At 51.7% G+C, this 20,594-nt stretch overlaps 1 protein-coding gene across 1 annotated transcript; it reads left to right on the plus strand.

Annotated features, from left to right (window-relative positions):
• Positions 1 to 1,930: 1,930 nt before the first annotated feature.
• LOC119099768 (peptidyl-prolyl cis-trans isomerase G) lies at positions 1,931 to 19,397 on the plus strand. The gene is made up of 12 exons (XM_037222830.1): positions 1,931 to 2,063; positions 4,013 to 4,311; positions 5,391 to 5,478; positions 5,936 to 5,965; positions 6,408 to 6,553; positions 6,908 to 7,022; positions 7,313 to 7,601; positions 8,122 to 8,214; positions 8,657 to 8,796; positions 13,692 to 13,744; positions 18,752 to 18,925; positions 19,339 to 19,397. The coding sequence occupies exons 2-12, from the start codon at positions 4,023 to 4,025 to the stop codon at positions 19,395 to 19,397; spliced, it is 1,476 nt and encodes a 491-aa protein (XP_037078725.1). The 5' UTR covers positions 1,931 to 2,063; positions 4,013 to 4,022.
• The last annotated feature ends 1,197 nt before the right edge of the window (positions 19,398 to 20,594 follow it).

The raw sequence follows: 20,594 nt of genomic DNA on the forward strand, positions 1-20,594 counted from the left end.
AAACAAGTATGCTGTAGCGCCAACTTAAAGCCCTACAGCACCGTCATGGAATGCACACGGTAGCACTCTTCGCACGGAATTGAATTAATTGACTATGCGCCTTAATGGGGTGTTTCTAACGTATTTGAGGATTCTACAGCGACCCTGGAAATATACTTCTAATCGCACGTGAGAGTGGAACTGTTTGCGCCAGACAGTGCTGTCAGAGGACTATCGGCCGCCAGTGTCATATACTTATCCGATTACGGCATCCATGTTATTCAGCCGACTCAGTGATAGCGTCTGACTCAATGCTGGTGGGGCAGCCACGGCGCAGATTTGCCAAGGTATTGCGTCGAATCTCAAATTTTGTTCTAATCACCCGTCGACGGCGCACAATCGCAGCCGGCCGGCCAATGCAGTGATGGGCAGGATATGGTGGCCCCGGGAACAAAACGCTTATCGTTGAGCGCGAAGAGTGCGGTTGTATGCACTCAATAGCGCTGATATAGCGCTGTCAGCTTTCAGTACACGTCTCACTCGATGATGCCGGGGCGGCCGCAGCGGAAATTCGCAAAGGAATAGCGTTCAATTTCAAATGTTTTTATTCGGATGCGGGAGGTGTAAAAGCGCACGCGATGCCATTTTGGGAGCACTTTTGGTCGCGAATCGGTCATCGGCCGACATCATCTGTTTTGTTCAAATGGTCTCTGCACTGAGTTGCTGGATTGCTCAATGTGTCTGACAGGCGCATAGCGTGGTGGTCAGTATACGGATGCCCGGAGAGATGCTCATTATTGTCTTGCAAATACTTGTAATCAGTTGCACAAAACAACGCGCTTACCGAACCGGGCATTCATTTCATGAAGTCGACCCTACCACGCTCAATGCTGACGGGCTGGCAGCAGCAGACATATACAACGTATGGCGTCGAATTGAATAATTATTTTAGTGGTATGTGTATTGAAAAGCATCGTCACAGGGCTATTAAAAGCTAACAAAACATTTATTCGACATACACATCCATTTTATTCGGTCGATCCTGCGACATTGTCTCCCTGAATTATGGTTGGCTGGCTTTAGCGGTGATTTGCACAGGTGCTGCGCCCCTTTTAAAATACATCTAGTCGCACGTCACGTGTGCGGCGATTTGCACACGATATCCTGATGCACTAAGCGACGGGGTTAGCACTAAAGGCCGGCATTGCAAATTGCTCATTCCCCAACATTACTTTTTTACCAAACTATCCCTTGACGACTCACTGCAATCTACGTCCTGCCGGGCAGGAAGGACATGGCCAGCATACGATACCCCTGGACAAACACTTAAAATCGCGTCCGAAGAGTTTGGCTGTGTGCATTCAGTAACGTTTCTATAGGGCTATAAGCTGCCAGTACAGCACATTTGCGTGATTACAGCCTTCATCTATTCTGTCGTCCTCCCTAGAACGTCTCACCCGATACTGGCAGCAACCGACATGTGCAGTTTACAGCGTCCAATTGAAAAGTTATTGTAGTGGTGTGTGTATCGGTTGGTTAGGTTAAGGCAGGGTAGTTTAGGCTAGGTTAGGTTAGGTTAGGTTAGGTTGGGTTAGGTTAGCTGTGCCATTATAATAATGGTTTTCAGACTGCGGTACACCGTCCGGGAAATTCTGGAGACAGGTTTTAAGAATAAGTGGCAGATATCTCATATAAACGTAACCAATGTAGCTCATGAGTGGCAAAAGACCCAAGCGAGCATTGGTGGCAGATGTCATTGAACTGAATTATGTGCATGGTTTAGTCAAACCGCTCCTCCGATCCGTGCGATAAACAAGAGATGATGAAGCTAGAGCAGTAGAATAGCATAGTTGGGCAGCATTAATTTAGTTTCACCTTGGTTGCAGACCCACGCCTCATTTGTCGCGAGACCGGCCGCTCTGCACGGTTGGTGCAGTGGGGTGCATATCGCGCATTTAACGTGAATATTCATGATTTTGCTTTTGGGTTAAACTTTGGAGCGTCGTATGTTAATTTGCTGTGAATTGACACGTTTCCGTATTAGGAATTGGTCGGGGTGTTCGTCTTCACAAGGCATACCAAAGGTAAGCGCTCGATGGCCAGGCAGATTTCATGTTATCATTTCTGGTACATCACATTTCATTAATGTTTGATGTTTTTATTCTACTTGTGCTAGTGTTGTGTAACATCGCAGTTCATCATTTGCTAACGGATTAGTTCATTAGTTAGTAATGAGTTCAAATCATCAGTAATTTTTTAGTTATGTTTATTTTTCCTGGCTCTGCCATTTTCAGCTTTTTCATTGTTGTTTGCATTGATTTTGTTTGCTGTTTTTTCAAATCTGTATTGTATAGTGTGCTAATATATTAGTGTTAATGGATGTTTCAGATTTAGATGCCCCTCCTTTTGGCATATTCCTGTGATTATTACTATTTGCCTGTATACTTGAGATGCCTATCAACCTACCAGGAAAGGTGGCAGACCAGCTGACAAGATGTTTTGGTTGGGTCTGATTGTGCCCCAAATGAGGTAGCCAGCATCTGTGCTTGGTGTATTGGCTGATAATTGACAACTGGGGGCTCCAAGATTTTCCTGAAAGTTTAATTTGCATCTACTGACTACTAATTTCTCTTCCTAAGAGCTACAGGACAAATGTGAAGTTAACAGCAATCCCTATATCTTATGCCTTATATCCAGCAACCTTATATCTTTTGTGATGCAAGTATTTGGCTCATTATAAAAGCTCATAATTTCAGAGCTGCGATGCTGAGTACAGTCCATCTAGCATGGCATTCTTTGCTGCAGGCAATCTCTTGAGCAAGAAGGGGAGTTTTGAGCTTACAGTATGTTTTTTTTTTGCTTGGGTGCTTGAATTTAATGGGGGGGGGGGGCTTTTGGGTTACAGGGGTTGTGCAGGCAGCTGCATGCAGGGTTGAACAGGATAATATAGGTAATTGAGACAACCATGATGGAGTTTAAACAAGTGTGGCATATTTGGTCTTTGTATTAGCTGTGCCTCAAATGATTGTCACTTATTCATTCTTAAGCACTTTGTTGTATTTTATGGTTACTCCCAGCCTTAGTTCCAAGTTAATACCTGCCTCAAGATAACTCAAGTAGCCCCAAAATAATGTTGCCCACTCAAGTTTAGGAACAAAGTTATTGCTCTAAACTCACCCACAAATTTTCAAAGTGTACCCAAAATATCAATTTTGGCCCTGATTCCATCCTACAATATTGCTTCAAAATCTGCCAGGTTTGGCAAACTGGCTCATCCAGCATTTGCAATTGTTATACCAATGTAGTTCACAACTTTCCTCTGCATGTTGACCCAGTATTCACATTATGGGCCCTACCATTCTTGAAATGGTCTGCATGAACTGAGTAGAGTGCGTACCTCACATAGCACTAAATATTCCAGACATTATTAGTAGTTTGGGTGCCTTTGTATAATTATGTGTCATATTATAGCAAAAGGTAGAGTTTTGCTCACGTGCCACCTACCTAGTTTGCTTCAAGTGGTGCATACAGTTCTGCATGTCAATGCTTATTGGTATAAGATATTAAGAAATATTTAATTGATCACTTACAGCAGTACTGCAATATCTCTCGGAAACAGTTAGTATTATATGACAGCCATGGTAGCATATGACAGCAAGGCATTGGAATAGATAGCTTGGTCTTTACCAATGTAGCTGGGAGGACAGCAGCATGAGCCATGTGACTGACTGAAATATTATTGTAACCATGCAGTCAGCCATCAAGGGCTGCAATTCATCCAGCCACCTACTGCACAAAACTCTGTCACCAGTGGTTTTGGCTAATAACCAATCTGCTCACTAGGCGAATAATCATGATGTCGCTGGCAGATTCCATATTTGCTCTTTCAAGTTAAGCACCTGCAGGGACAAAGTTAGTCATGACCTCTCAGCACCATAATTGCACCACACTAAAGCTGTCACCCACCCGGCCTTGCTGACGTCCTGTGCCCGCCCCCCCCCCCCCCCCCCTGTTGGCCCTCTCTGCCGCACAGACCGGCCGCCATGACGGTCAAGTCGGGTCGCGTGCGGTGCTTCTTCGACCTGGAGCTGGACGGCGTGCCGCTGGGCCGGGTGGTGTTCGAGCTGTTCAGCGACCTGTGCCCGATCACGGCCGAGAACTTCCGCGCCCTCTGCACTGGCGAGAAAGGCCTCGGCCAGAACACAGGCAAGCCGCTGCACTACCAGCACGTCAAGCTGCACCGCGTCGTCAAGGACTTCATGATCCAGGGCGGCGACTTCTCGGCCGGCAACGGCACCGGCGGCGAGTCCATCTACGGCGGCACCTTCGACGGTGGGTGGAATGGCTTATCTCTCCCTCAGGCAGTGGGGGGGGGGGGGGGGGGCGACACGAGCCCACTTCGGGCTTCTGGCCGAGCCAGTACGGGAGGGGAGAGGTTGAGACGTGTGGAACAGATGTGAAGTGTAGTGCTGGTGTGCCCGATGCCCACTTTGTGTGATTTGACGTAGAGGAAGCCCATTTGTCGTGGCATCTTGAAGAGGATGCTGTGGTAGCTTAGCATGTCGATCATTAGGCTTGAAGTCTGTGCAGGCCAGATGGAGATGGTGAGTTGTGTGTCAACAAGGTGTTTGAACTGCATAGCTGGGTGTTCTCGTCTTTAGCTTGCGACTGACAGGGAGGAGGCTGCATGATATAACCACCTGAGTACATTTTGTTTGCTGGCTGATAGTTCACCATTGCCCCTGATATAGTGGAGAAGGGGATCGATGCGACACCTCTGCAATTTCCGAACTAAAAAAGACGCAATCCCCCTCACCTGCAGTTTTAAAACGGAGGAAGACTGCAAACGAAGCAGTGGATTGGTCTCGGGAAAATTTAATCATTGGTGTCACGTTTTATGTTAGTAGCTTGATAAATGGTCCCATCATGCTGGTTCAAATGTCAATTTTCTTCTGAAGGTCGCATGTTTTTAGGCTGACATCCCAATTGCTACAAAACTGTGTTGCATGACGGCATAAAACTTAAGCAGAAGTGTTCCTGATTTATTATACAGTTTCGTGTTTTGAACATGTATTTATGTACGGGGCTCCGTTCATGTGCCAGTGTCGGCTGCCGTACGCGATCGACGAATCTGTCGGCTGCCTCCCGCCGCCTGCGCCGGCCGTAGGTTACCGCGCAGTGGTCCGAAAAGCCGTCGCCACTCTGAAATTAGATATGTTAGAGACGTTTTTGGTGTCAAAACTCGTACAACGAATGCCCCTTACTCCACCAAAAAAATTGGGCGTGGTTACACGACATGCCGTGGAGATAGTCTTAAAAAACGTATGGGATCGCATCACATCCCTCTCTTAAGGCGGCGAGGGCTGAAGGGTTAACCTTCGCAAGTTATTTGTTCTGCTTGGCTGTTACAGATGAAAACTTCGAACTCGAGCATGACCAGCCGTTCCTGCTATCCATGGCGAATCGCGGCAAGAATACCAACGGATCCCAGTTCTTTCTGTGAGCCATCCACAAGTTGTCGCTACACTGTTAATGTCACATTTCGAGTATTTCAGGTCTTGTTGTAAACATGCTCACTCATACTGGAAGCTTTGCAGCACACTTTGAGCTCAAATGTAAATGCACATTTTGTCTCTGGGTACGCATTGATTGGGATATGTTTGATGTGTTCATATGCTGCTCCCTGTTCTTGTCATATGTTGTACATTTTTCTGGCTGCTCATTCATAGCCCTACAGGGTGTATTGTCATCTTCGCTAGCATTTAATTCCCATGCATTTCAGTCATGACATTGGTTGTGCGTCGGAACTATGATTTTGTTCGTTCGTTGTTTCGTATCATTTTTTTGTGAAGTGTCGTCTGCTGACGTGGACAGATGCTAATCCGTTTTATCTCCGTGTAGAATGTAAGCCGTCCTACGAGATTTACCGTGTTCAACCATTTGTTTTGTCTTGTAGAACTACCCAGCCTGCGCCGCACCTGAATGGGTGAGTGTCAATACATGCTGAGGCTATTAACATGGCAATTGACATGCATATTTCGACTGTTGATATATATATATATATATATATATATATATATATATATATATATATATTGCCATTGTTACACTGGTTAGATTGTATGGCGCTCAGCTGGTCTAGTTGAAATCGTCGGATGGTCGGTCCAAATGTAATTGGCTGCAACCGGTTGCAGCCGATTTAGCTGGATCAAATTACAATGTGTAACACTTCGTTTCATTTCGATGGCATATGGCGGTTGAATATGAAAGACACAGAATGCCTTGATGGTAGCGGGCGCGGATGAAATGGTCATGACTGCGATATTCGTTTTACGCACATGCACTTCATACATCTGCAAGCATCTGCGGCTTGTGCGCCGTCTCCGGGTGCGGCCAGTGCCTGACGATTGTCCCGTTGTCGTCCGCAGAGTTCACGTAGTGTTCGGGCACGTGGTGTCCGGCCAGGAGGTCGTGACCCAGGTGGAGTCGGTGTCCACGGACAACAAGTCGCGTCCGCTGCAGGACGTGCGCATCGCCCGCTGCGGCGAGCTGGTGCTGCAGACCAAGCAGAAGGGTAAGCCGGCGCCGGCGGGGACGGTGGCGGCCTGCCTGCCGACCTCTTGACACTGCCATGCCTCGAGTGATCGGACACCGGGGAGTGTGTGTGGGGGGGGGGGGAGGGGGTCATTGTGGGTAGCTTGTTTGGCATGGCTGATGGATGGTTACCGTGGCGAGTGATATGGGCCGGGGAGATAGAATATCTGACTACTGCATCTGCATCCAAATTCGTCATCGCGCATATGACTATGTAGTGGGTTCTAACCTGCTGGCAAATTGGAGTGCAAACGCTGTGATAATGTGTGCTGTGATAATCAGGAGGGTTTAGAGGTTTTGATTCATATGTTTTATGTAGGCACTTTGTTTACAGAAAAGAAGAAGAAGAAGAAACGAGACCGAAGTGCTTCTTCTGAGGCGGAGGAAAGGAGCAAAAAGAAAAAGAAGCACGACAAAAAGGAAAAGAAGGCAAAGAAAGCCAAGGAATCGTGAGTTAACTCGATGCGGCTGTGAAACAGCAGCAGGTCTACTTGTGTCCCCACTATCACTGTTCTGTCTCGCATGGGAAGCCTGGACATGTGGAAGGAGTGGTGTACCGAACCACGCTCTACCGTCCACCGGCCACCGAGGGCGTACAGACAGTGGCCGCTACTGTGTGGAGTTTGTGCGTGACCTGTAGACGCTCCGGGTCGGTCCGTGTCTAGGGTTGGTCTGCGCCACCGCGGTCTGCGGCGCCCCTGACCTACCTGACCTACCTACTGCGGCCTACCGCCTGCAGGGAGGCGCCTGAGGAGGGCGAGGTGGCGGAGGAGGCGACAGAGGAGCCAGCCGGTGCCGACCACCCGCTCGCCTCTACCACCAAGATCGATCCGGACGAGATCCCACCCGTGCCCGAGAATCGCTTCTTGGACCGCGGCGGGGGACGCGCCGGCGCCGGCGGCGACGGAGGCGGAGAGAGCAGCCGGCCTCGCGAGCGGGAGCGCGAGGGAGAGCACCGGCACAGGGAGCGGCGCCGCTCGCGCACCGAGATCCGCGCCGGCAAGCGCATCAAAGGGCGCGGCTTCCTGGTACGGCCGGGTCGGGCCGGCGGGCGACGCCGGACGGTGACCGCCTGGGCTCGGGATCGTTAGTCAATGCTAGAATAAAGTTTGGTTAGGTTATGCTCCCTGCTTTCTGGTTATGACTTTGTGTACGGGATGCGTCCTGATTTGGGTGGTCCCAGTGCCCACACGTTAATTCATCCTATTGCGTCATTTCGGGACAAGGATGTACACCATTGACGTGCGGTTTGTTGCATAATCATGATTACCGACCGCTCTTTTGCAGGCGGGGGCCTATCAAAACGTCTCATATATCATGCCACGAGTTTCGCGAAAAGAGCAGTCATTCCCAGCCGATTTGCCAGGGTGCCCAAACCGCCGGTTAATACCGTCGTCCTTGATGCCAGAACAAGCTCCTGCTGATGGACTGCGTTCGGCCTCTAGGCCTTGTGTGTTCGAAGTATGAGACTGTCTGCGTATTGCAGTCTGCAGCCCCACCGCGTGCGTGTTGTCCGGCGCCAATGTGAGCGTGTTGTCCGACCGGCAGCGGTACGACCCGGAGATGGCCCGCTCTCGCAGCCGCACGCCGCCCCACTGGCGCGTCGCGCAGAAGCGCACCATCAAACTGAGCGACTTCGAGGTCAGGGGCGCACCGCGCTGGCCCGCCCTGCGTGGCGCGCGTTTGTACACGGAGTTGGCGCGGCCTTTGTTGGGCGTGGCACGCACGCCGACTTGTGTGATCCTTGCCGCGCCATACTGCTTGTTTGGCAGGCAAACGTGCGAGTTCGTAGTGGAGTTTCAGTTTTGATGTTTGAACGCTCAGTTTCTCGTAATGGAAAGTCCGATGGCCAACGTTTCAATGGCGTCTTGCTTTGCCGACGTGTTGGGGTAACTCGCTGATTTTAATGTGCTGTTTCTTAAGCATTGCGTCTTTCCGCCTATGCGCAAGTTCATTGTTACGCTATACTACGTCGGATTCGTCTTCGGGTTCCGCACCGAGCGAGCCGCCCTCACGCACCCGCAGCCGTCGGCGTTCCGCCCTCCCCCCTCCTTTCTGACCGCCTCGTGTGTGTGTCCGACAGCGTATCAAGGAGCAGGAGAGCCGGCGCGCCGAGGAGCTGAAGACCCGCGAGGAGGAGCGCCAGAAGCGCCACGCCGAGCGCGACCAGCAGGAGCAGGAGCGACGCGAGCGGCGCCACAAGGAGCGCGAGGAGCGGCACAAGTGAGACCCCTCGCACACCCGCTGTCACCCACCACCTGCGACGGAGAATGTGTGCCGTGTGCTGCCGCCGACCCTAATGGGGTGGTCTTAGCGTAGTGGTCTTGGGCGTCTTTAGGGCGGTCTCCTGGTTTGAGGGCTGTCGTGTCGGGTTGATGATTTTGTCCGGTACACGTAGCATGTTCTGCGCAGAATATCTGCCCAATTCTTATGCAAACTTTTGCTTTAACGTGGGGGTTTAGAGCTTTTTTTATTGCGGTGCTGTACTAAGGAGCATGGAGAATGGAGGAGGCGTTGAGGCGTGGAGAAAATGTGTACCACCTGTGGGTCATATTTCAAAAACATACTCTGATGAAACCTCGGGACCATGTAGCACCGAGTAGTGTTACTGCAGCACCATCGAGATATAATAAGGATAGAAATTGTAATTATTTTCCGGTCCACATTATTCTGTCAATGCTTTGGGACAGCACCACACTTCCTCATTTCGTGGGCGCCCCAAAGTATTTCCCCCGAGTCCGCGGCAGGTGCAGTTATCTCGACCGCCGTTTTCATGACGACGGCAGAATTTGCTCAAGGCCGCTGGCAGCTGCTATGGGTTAGAGAGAACACTGTTGAGTTATTATAACCCTCACATTGCGGATGTGTGTACTTAACAGTGGCACCCCTACCGCTCTGAATGACGTCTGTACAAATGAACATGTTGCATAGCGGGCGGCAAGGGCCGTTTACCGAAACTTGCTACCGAGACCTCTCTGAGCAGTGTGTCAAACTTTCGTAGCATTTATTCCGCAAACATTTTGACAAATTGGTGTGTTGCAAACTTTACAGAACACACACGTGGGAAAAGCAAGGAAAATGGCATGGATTACTTTCATAGTGACGAACAGAGAGTCCAGCGAGATTCCTCCCGCGGAAGCGGCTATTTCAAATCGAAATGCTGAGCTACGCAGATGGATATTGAGAAACTGGTATTTCTGATCAAATCAAATCAAATCAGACGCGTCTAACCCAAGAAGTGAAAAGTACGAACAGGTGGCATGTATCCTTTAATCGTGGTCATTAACTGTGCCGTTATCATGTAAAGGCCTGCTTGTTTTTCCAACGTTGTTACATGTGCGGCGTTACACACAAATGCTACAGAGTTCGTTTTTAATAGCAGGTTGGAGAAAGGGCTGAGGCGTGGAACTTCGTCATGCAAGGAGGGCTTGGGGATCACAGTTATTGTTAGTCACTCCTTTTTGCAATGTATTTTTCAAAATATCTGCCCCATTTACCCATTAATGCACTAGTAGTCAACGGGCCAACACTGCGTTAATGCGCTATTATGGCCAGTTGGCCGGGTTGTGTGGATTACTAAGAGGTGGTGGTAATTTCCCTTTTGTGTGAAATGTAAATCGCACGCCATGATTAGATTGTCGAAGCGTCGTGACATGATCATGTTTCATGCTAAAAGACTGGCACGTTGCAGCTCCAATAATCACGCGTGGTTTCTGAATGCTGGGAAATCACAGGGCTTCGACGAGGAAATGCATGAAATTAACCCTTTAAATTTAGATGTCCATTGACCGAGGGGGGAGGGATATGGAGTGCCCATGGCCCATTGACGCCGGGTTTTGCTCTAAGACAGAAGGTGAACTACTCCCCGACTGTCCTCTGTGCACCATGGTGTACCGGATTCGCATAGCGGCCGTGTCGGAAGCAAAATTGCTAAAAAGTTGCAGTGTTGGACGAAAAGGTTGGCAATGCGAAAGATGTAATGACATTTCGGAGGAAATGCACAATTCTCTACTTATGCCACAGGCAAATACTCATCATGTTAACATTGTCCACGTTTTTGCCTGTCCAAGTTGCACATCCGATGAAATCACTGATGACCTTTCTCCCTTGGCCCCATATCCTTCCAATCGCACATAGCAGGCAATGTGTGAGAGCGTGTGTGACCACTCTTGCCGTTATGGCCAATATATGCACATGCTATGTATATATGCGTATATATATATATATATATATATATATATATATATATATATATATATATATATATATATATATATATACCGGACCGGTGCATTGTTTGTCCGCAATAGTATGGATAGCTCATCTAGCATATGCATATCGAAAATTACAAATAAATCCTAAAATAAAAATGCGCTGACACAAACATCGGTCATCGAAACCACAGGAATACTAGATACTAGAGTTTTATCTTAATGTAGCGTCCAGAATTATTACTTGGCACGTTAAGCTTTGCATGCTGTCACTATTCTTTGCAGACCCAAAGAACGTACCAAATACAGCTGTTTATGTGTTGTTGAGATAAATGCAAAATTCATAATCCAGCAGCCTTTCGTACCGAGTCCCCGGACCGGTGCATGGTTTGTCCACAATAATATGGATAGCTCACCTAAGAACTGGCCAGCGTTGATGACTGATCACCGAACCGTCCATGTCGTTGTGCCGTAGAGCACAATCTTCCGCATCGTGCCGGACATGAGGCCGAAGGTCAACCTGTCTCATAAACTGAATCGGTCGGCCTATCTGGGGTGATGGTTCAGGGTGCGCGCATTGAGTTCTGCTCAACGAGTGCTCAGAGCCCAGCGTCACACCGCGGTGAGTTTGAGAGAAGTTTCGAAAAAAACCCTCTCGTCTCGTCATCATGTGGATGGTAGTTAACGCTATCTTCTCGCAAAACGATGACATCATACTTTTGATGAGATCCAGTACGCTGAGCCACTCATTGTCTTGCGAGCGCCTCCGTCGCGCCTGCGCAGAATAACCTGATATCAACCGCGACGCCACTGTGCTTTATATAGCCTAAGTGACGCTGACGTCATGGCACGGAATTTCTGAGGCCGACCAGGGCCGCAGTGGCTCTCTCCCGGGAATCCGGGGACTCGACGGTGGCGAACGTGCTTTCCACTGCGGGAACTCCAGTTCTAAGGTGGGTTGGAGCGGCGATGGGAAGTCATCATCTCTTCATCCTCCCAACCGACGTGGCTCAGTTTTGTCTTGCCTTTAAAAGCACGTTCTCTCCTCCCAAATGCCTATAAATATTTTTTTTTTAAATAGTGAGTTCTGTGAAGTAGCAGAGCGAAAGGAATTGGGTCCACGGGAAGTGCGTAAAGCGCGTGCGTTCGGGTTGAGTGCGTAAAAAGTTTTCCATAGCCTGCCATCTGGGCAACTGCCATAGCGATGGCTGCGGGGGCGCGCGTGGCGATCGGCCTGCCTGCCCGCCCGCAGTCCTCGGTAGGATTGGTGGCGGCCGGGCGTATTCGGTCGGGTCCCACGGCCAGGGCCGCCGGCAACACGTCCCCGGTCCGGCCAGCCGTACCCGCGCCTCGGAGGTCGAGGCGATTCGGAACGGTTCTGGAGGGGGCTTGGCCTTGGGTCGCACGCCGGGTGGGCGGCGCGTCGGCAGGTGGGCGGTGCGGTGCGTGTGGGCATAGTTCTCTTCAGTGGGAGAACATGGATATTCTCCGCACGGGAATGATAGGAGGTAAATGGGATGTGTTTAGCGCTGTGTTAATGCGATCTTATTGGGATTGCGCCTGAGGTTTGTCATTAGTTGGGGATTTAAGGAGCATGCAGGATGTTTTCGTCAGTCATTGGTACACACACAATATATATTGCGTGACAATTGAGGTGCAAGGGAAGAGTAAATAACGACCTAGGCGCTAACGTGTACGAACGTTTGAGTAAAATCAAGGCTTTAGGCTAGTAAGTATGAAAAGTAAGTTCGGTTCTAAAGCTACATATTTTGTCCAAAGCTGACCGTAGATTACGTCCAATTTAAGTGCATCTAGACTATCTTTATCCGGCACAGTCATTCCGTTTTTGCAGAAAAATGTACCCCATGAAAAAGAGGCAAAATCATCGTCGCGTGGTCTTGTCATGTGACGTAACCTTTCAGGATTAATTGCGTGGCAAACACTAAAGCAAATCCGATTATTAACATGCCTGTGCCATTGTGCGCCACACCTGAAGGTCAAGTTTACACGAGGTATTTTAGGCTTAATCGACTGCTGCCGTGCGATTTACGACGCACGCTGCTGAGCCTCTCGTGGACCGTGTTTGATGGCTTCGAAGCATGGCCGCAGAGCTGCCGACCACGGCTCGTGTTTTGGCTGACCGACAGACAAGCTCAGGCATGCCCTTGGGTCTGATAAACCCGACAGGAGACGCGACGTTCACGTGCTGACGCCGTGCTGCAAGTTTGGGGACGAGGGCGCACCTTCGTCTTGCCTTACCGTGACTCCGTCTGTCGTAGGCTCCGTCGCACCTTGGCCATTGCGGCGGAATGGTGGTTTTCTTCAAGATCGGACATGCCCATCATTGTGCAGAGGGCGTGGCAGACAAGCGAAATCGGCGTGCATACAGATAGGCGCCTCATGACAGTGTGCCGCCACTATCCTGACATGTGTTATCTACTCTTTACAGCATGCACGTTCTCAGATGTGCGATGTTTTCGATTCTACCAAGCAGCAGCTTCTCATTGTCACTTCATTGCATTTATTTTCATGGAAAAGGAAAGAAAGACGGGGGCTTCAACCACTACACCGATATTGTAGTGGTTGAGCTGCGCGTCCGAGAAACCCGAGTTACAGGGTTCGATTCCTCGCGGTGCCTGCCCTTCCTGCCAGGATGACATGCGGGCGACGCCGTAGGCCTTCTGCAGTGGAGTGTGCTGTCGCACCCCAATGACGACGACGACGGTGAAAAGGCAAACAGTGAACAGAATGTGTTTGGTTGTCGCATGTAACATCGTCAGTGGGAGACGCCATGTGAGCCCAGTGGTCCGGTGGTGGGCGGCCTCCGTGTGTGCCGGCCCCGGCCGGACCGGCGCCCACTGTTCACCAAGTACGCCCGGTGACGCCGTCTGCCCGTCCGACCGACAGACGGCGGGCCGGCCGCTCGGGCGAGGACGCTGAGCGCGGCGGTTCGGCCGGCCGCCAGCAGGAGGAGCCGGCCGCCGGCGCCGCCGCCGCCGGACCCGACCAGCAGCCGCCCGGTGACCCGCCGGCCGCCGCCGCCGCCGCCGCCGCAGGTGAGGCAGCGCCGGCCGCCGGGAGCGGGCCTCCAGCCCCGGCCTCCACCTCCGCATGGCCGCGCCCCCATGGCGGAATAGGGCACCGGAGGGACGGCACTTTGTGGCGCCTTAAACCCGAGTCGACGTCAACCACAGAGACGGGAATGGCATGACTGATGCAATGTGTCCCTCACCGCTGCCCAGCGAGATTGGGATGCAAGATGCATGTTTTGATTCGGGGTAATTTGGCAGATTGACATAGATCGTGGTGATGATAGGGACATTACCTGGTGTGCCCCGTTCAGGGGAATTAGTCTTTCTTTTCGGCGCAGCATTGTCGAGGTCTTTCAATGAATGGGAATGATATCGGATTAAATATTTTACCTGTCGTACAAATATCTGAAGCTTCTTGATGTGTCAGCTATACCTGCAAGTTATTACGAGGTGCTCTGCTTTTCCTGTTTTTCAACCGGCATGTTTGTTTAAGATCGTTGCATGCAAAAACCTAGCACGGCCGGTACTAACTAATGTTTATGGGCTAATTTGGCCCTTGCCAAATTAGCCCATAAACCTTTCATAGCCTCGATGATTATCTCGGCCGTTAGTCTCATGATTTGGGTACGGGCGACGCTTCAAAGTAGAGCCATGTCCACGCTTGTCAACATAATCATATCTCCATCTTCGTCCACGTAGAACCGCAAAGTACCAGATGTGGTGTTTTGGGGACGAGACACATTACTTTTGCATGCAGACGCTGAATCACTCAAGGTCTTACTTGGCACCCAATATTTGCATGTTACCAGCGCCCAATTTTTGCATGCTACCTATGGTCAGCAAACGATCGCTCATAAATTCGCCAGTTCACTTGATTGACCTCCATGTGGCGTCACATAGTATACGTGCAAAGCTGAATGACCACAACGTCAACGTTGGACGACGAAAGGGACGGTTATTGAAGGGGCTAAGGCAACTGTAACCATTAATGTCCCCTGTCAGAAACGTAGGTGACGCTTGATATCAAAACGAAGTGCTGCATAGATGTGATCGCTATGAAAGTGTGTGATATCGCCGTTTGCGGTTCAGCTAACCGGCCGCCGACTGAACCATTTATTGCGTGTGTGAGTCACGCGAGTTGCCCCACAGTTCATTCCACCCAGGCCAAAGAGCGTGCCGATACCGCAGGGACCCTGACGCCAATCGATTTCAACACTGACGCCATCCGTTATCACCTTGACCCCCGCCGAGCAACTCCTGTCTCTTCCGACATCGATGCGGTGCTCATTGGCCGACTTTGAGCTGCTCGTCGGATGCCGGGCCTCTGCGCGTGGTCCCGAGCCTCTGCGTGGGGTTGTCAGGCCTCTGCGCGGGGTGCCGAGCCTCTGCGTGGGGTGCCGATCCTCTGTGCGGGTTGCCAAGCCTCTACGCGGGGTGCCGAGCCTCTGCGTGGGTGCCGAGCCGCTGCGCGGCGGTGCCGAGATTGCGTGGGATGCCGAGCCGCTGCGTGGAGTGCCGAGACTGCGCGGGGTGCCGAGCCTCTGCGCGGGGAGCCACCAGCCGGCGAGCGCCGACGCACGCTGATTCCGGCAGCGGAGTGGTCACGGACGTTAGACACCTGCCGGGGGGAGTCCTACGCGCAGCTGCACCGGCTGATGGGGAGTACCGGCACAGCGGGGGCATTGGAGGGGATTTGTGGCAGCAGGGGGGGGGGAGGGGGGGGGGGGGCAGGGAGAAGTCCCCGCAGGCCACGCAGGCATGGCGACGGAATACAAAGGCGGAATGTCTCACCCGAGTGCAGGCATTTGATACTTTGGATGCCGGACGTACGTTATTGGCTTTGATGGCGGCGGCTTTGATTTGAGGTGGCATTTCTGTGGACTGAAGTCGAAGTTGTATGACAAATAGTGTTATGCGTAATCGCCACCGGTAGGTCAGCTGCGGTTCTAGGCGTGCGCGTTATATTGTCGGGGCTCCGTACGAATGAATTGTATTTGGATTTGAGAAGGCGAAGCGCACTTTGCGATCTCAATTAAAACAACTTCAGACGTTTCGGTTAGTCAAGGAGCGCATGCCCCGTGCCTGTTGCTGGCTTGCGTTGCGAGACCAGGTCGTCTCACGTATCCACAGTCACACACACTGCGAGGGGGCAGTGTTGGAAATTCCAAAAAAAATCCTGGTAGCGGAGTACAAATTTTCTATAGTGGAGTACAAAATTATACAAGTGCTGCGGGTCATTACAGTTTTATTTAGGTTATCTTTGAGAGATAACAGTACAATGGGTGGCACTCAACAAAAGCGCCACTTTTCATATACAGCAATTCATGTAAAAGCACTTTAAATGAAAGAAAACATCAGCATTAAACATGGCACACTGAAACAACACAGTCTCATGCCCTGTACTATGCAACACATGTGCATATACATGGGTTTGCGATTTATGAAAGGCTCTGTGCATACACCCTCCAAAACGGAGAGTAATCACGCATTGGGCTTATACACTCTTGAAAATGGAGGGTGAGTACGATACGCATAGGCAGAGAAAAATGGTACCCCAAAAATGCAAATGAACACGCCACAGACGGCCACCTACTCATGCTCCACCACGATCACGCTACTCACGCTCCACCACGGTCACGCTTCTGACGCTCCACCACGGTCACGCTACTCACGCTCTACCACGGTCACGCTACTCACGCTCTACCAGCTAACTGGTTTTAAAAAGAGCTAAGCATTCATGCCCTCCACTTCCAACTCCCGATCAACGGACGAGGCCCTGCACGTCCCACCCGAATAATAGAGACAGGCGGCACTGTTAACCGATATACTGAGCCAGCGCGAGTACAATGCCTGACAGACGCGTGCAAGCCGGCCAAAAGGGATCGGAGGCGGTCATTCCGCTGATTCCGGCGGATATTGCAATGTATTAATGGATTTTGATGCGCTTTAACCGATATTGCGAAATATGATAAGTTGTGTAGCAATTTAATGATATTTTTGTCCTAATAAACCATTCTCCTTAATTTGCCAGGCCAAAGTTATGGGTTCATGTTACTCTGGTGTCCTGGTGTTTTTGCCGGAGGGAGGTGGTTGTCTCCGAACAGTTTTTTTGTGGCTGTTTATGGCAACGTGTTTCGACTATAAAGGATATTTTGTAAGGCCTGAATTACCAGCTTTAATTTCCCACCCTTTGGTGACAAATTGAACTTGGTTTAAATCCACAGCTGCCGCAACATTTTTGCACTCCTGATACTAGGAAGCGGCCAAAAATCCAACCACATGGCGGTTCTGGATGAGTACAAGTAAGTCGGTCATAATCGTGATGTCCATCTCTATACAGCTTCCGTACAAATGTTTACAAATCTGTTCAGCGCATGAGCACGAACAGAATATTTATGCTCTTGACAAATCAGTCACGAGGGGCAAATCATTAAAACCAACTGGAGAGTTTTGCTATGTTCAGCCTCCAACCTGAGCTGGGAGACGGGCGCAGGGCGCTGAATAGTTAAGACGTTTCCGACGCTGAATTGCGAGTTATCCTCTTATTTGCATTGCCATGACACAGTGGTGTTGCGTGAGTAGGCGGCCGTCTGTGGTAGGTGATTAGACGTGTGATTTTCTATGACTGTTCGTTGCATCCTTGGCAATTAATGCGGTTCGTCGTCAATGGTAGGGTAAGCCATGTTCAAGTTTGAGTTGGAAGGGCATAGGAAGTGAGAGCTTTGCTAATCTACACACCGGTGCGATTCTGGTACTCGTTTCTCACTTCCCGGTATTGCTCAAAGGCGATTCCATTCAACATTTACCCACTTCATTTTTCAAATTTCCATACATGGTTCGTCATATACCTAGGTGGTAACACAGGCTACTTGCTACTGGGCATCTTAGTCTGGTGTGTGCAAGATTTGTGCCCTTGCAGATTTCGATACATGGCTCCTGATGGAAATAGCAAGTCTCAAGGTGTTGCACCCTCTGGTTTCGTTTTGTGCTGACACAAAGAGGCAAAATAAGTTTTTTCAAAAACTGCTTTTGTTGCATCATGATGGAGCACAAAATATTTCAGTTTACTTAGTCACAATCCTGGAGTACAAAATCTCCTGGTATACATTATGCCAGGAAACGTCAAGTTTTCCAACACTGGGCTGGGGGTGCCGCGCAGCTGTGCGGGGCCGCCGGACGCGCCGCCCGGCTCTCCTGGCCGACACCGCGCCCGGCTGACAGCCGCACGGAGCAGGTCACGTGACACGCGGCCTCGGCCCGCGCGCGCCGGCGTGAAATTCGCGCGCGGCTCTCGTCCATATAAGCGTAGGAGGTAGGATGCTGCTGTTGAGCAGGATCAACCGCAGGTCGAGGGAAGCTCAAAAGCAGCTGCAACCGAAACCAGCACATGGATAACGCCGCCTTTAGAATTATATAATTAAAAAAAATAAAAATAAAATAATTCCCAGCGTGTAAGGGTCAGGCGTATGTGGGAAAGGCTGAACGTATGGTCTCCCGGCCCTGTGTATTCGCGCTCTAACGATCTGCAGGAAGGCCGTAGGGATTATTGGTCTTAATCATGGGCGTCCGTGCTGTAATGGGTCTCGTATGCCGTGCGAAAAAGATCAGCGCCCCATCCTGTGCAAATAACCCAACGACGGGATGTTCGTAGCAGTCGAAAGCTATGTAGTCAAGCTGCGAATGCAGATGTGTGGCCGTATTGTATGATTCAGAATGGCCGACGCAAGTATCTGACCGTGACCTCCGCCTTCAGCCGTTTCTATAGCCGTACTCGTCTACCACCTCAGTTCCTGTTAACCCTCTGCCACTATCGTCGCTCCTTTCTCTCTTCGCCGCATAACCCCCCTCCGGTACTTGGTCTTGCTGTCTCTTGTTGTCCTCGCCCCCTCCTCTGGTCTTCCAACTGACTGTCCCCCCCCCCTCACTGCCTAACAGACGCCGGCGAGGAGGCAGACGTGGAGGATATCCACGAGCGGCTGGACTACGAGGACGCCGCCGTCGACGAGCAGCAGGCGGCCGCCGTGGATGAGGACGAGTCGGCCGACGAGGACGAGTCGGGCCGCAGGCTGCTGCGGCTCATCCAGGAGCGCCAGAAGCGCCGGCTGGAGGGCGAGACGGAGCCGGAGCCGGCCGGGGCCGAGTCGGATCAGCCGCAGCAGCAGCAGCAGCAGGAGAAGGAGGAGGAGGAGAAAGAGAAAGAAAAAGAAAAGGCGCCAGCGGCCGACGAGAAGGCCGACAAAGTGTCCGGCGAGCGCGCCAAGCGGCGGTCCCACTCGCGCTCGCCTGCGCGGGGCGGCGGCCGGCGCCGCTCCGGCTCCAGGTCACGAGACAGGCGCTCCCGCTCGCGCGGCAAGGAGGCCGGCTCACGCGGTAGACGCTCAGGCTCCCGCAGTAAGGAGAACGGTTCCCGCAGCAGGCGGTCGGGCTCGCGCGGCAGGGACGCTGGCTCGCGCGCCAAACGCTCCACCTCTCGCAGTAAGCGGTCTGGGTCGCGCGATAAGGAGGATAGCTCTCGTGGAAAGCGCTCGAGTTCGCGCGGGAAACGTTCGAGCTCTCGCAAGCGCTCGAGCTCGCGTGGTAAGCCTGTGGGCTCGCGCAAGCGCTCCAGCTCGCGTGCTAAACGTTCGAGCTCTCGCAAGCGCTCCAGTTCGCGTGGTAAGCGTTCCAACTCGCGCGGGAAACGTTCGAGCTCTCGCAAACGCTCCGGTTCGCGTGGTAAGCGTTCGAGCTCTCGTAAGCGCTCCAACTCGCGTACTAAGCGGTCAAGCTCGCGCGGGAAGCGTTCGAGCTCTCGCAAGCGCTCCAGCTCGCGCGGGAAGCGCTCAGGCTCTCGCGAGCACTCTTCCAGGGCCCGCGGTCGCCGCTCCCGCTCGAGGAACCGTCGTTCTCGCTCCAGGGACCGGCGCTCTCGCTCCAGGGACCGACGTTCGCGCTCGAGAGACCGCCGGTCTCGCTCCAGGGACCGTCGCTCGCGCTCCAGAGACCGCTACCGTCGCCACGGCCGTCGCTGAAGTGAAGTGGGGCTGCCAGCGCCGACGGGGCGGTCCCGGCGGTAGTGTCCATGGCGCGCGCTGTGTCGGTGTGCTGCAGTGTCGGACGTTTTTGGCAGAGGTGGACTCTGTCACCGTTCGTCCGTCACTTTTAATCAACAACAACAACACGCGGTAAGCCTGCCGCCGCCGTCGACCGTCGCCGGTCAGTGGTGTGGGCCTCGGCTCTGCTGAGCTCTGCGGAGCGAACGCGTCCGTCTCTGTGAGTGTGTGTACGTGTTGATCAAGTTCGTTGATGTGTCCGGATCCTAAATTTTTCTGCAGGCTCTTCAGGCACTGGGCTGCAGACGTATGCGGTCATGGGACAGACAACCGTATGTTTCGTGGTGTACCCGTAAATACAGTCGTACTCGCTTCTCTGGGCGTTGTTTTTTGGGGGGAGGGGCTGGGTGATTTGAGTTTTCGGAACGCTTACGGTGCGTTGTGAACGACGATTAGATATTGGCAACAAATGACTGTGATATCCAGCTAGAGCAAGTAATCACTTCGCCGCGGGGCGACATGCGCCGCAAGCCGCAGAACGCAATGGCTTAAAATCAAATCCAATTCTTCCGGCTGATTATTGCACCTTTTAATAAGTGCTCTCAAAGGCCAAGTGCTTCGTTGAAGGAAGTGTTCCACCCCTGAACGGGCTCTGAACCGAAATAGTCATCTTGAAGATCATTCGTTGGTTCACAGCCCTGCCCGTAATAAGACCCAAACCCCTCCAGTTTTCGAGCTACACACCC

Source organism: Pollicipes pollicipes, unplaced genomic scaffold (genome assembly GCF_011947565.3).
Source record: "Pollicipes pollicipes isolate AB1234 unplaced genomic scaffold, Ppol_2.1 Scaffold_4881;HRSCAF=5763_pilon_pilon_pilon, whole genome shotgun sequence".
NCBI lineage: Eukaryota > Metazoa > Arthropoda > Thecostraca > Pollicipedomorpha > Pollicipedidae > Pollicipes > Pollicipes pollicipes.

Bases quoted from the DNA above. Each gene is read 5' to 3' on its own strand.
- LOC119099768 (XM_037222830.1), top strand. From the start codon at position 4,023: ATGACGGTCAAGTCGGGTCGCGTGCGGTGCTTCTTCGACCTGGAGCTG. The intron at 7,602-8,121 runs GTACGGCCGGGT...TCCGACCGGCAG, and splicing joins TCAAAGGGCGCGGCTTCCTG to CGGTACGACCCGGAGATGGC. The intron at 8,215-8,656 runs GTCAGGGGCGCA...TGTGTCCGACAG, and splicing joins TCAAACTGAGCGACTTCGAG to CGTATCAAGGAGCAGGAGAG.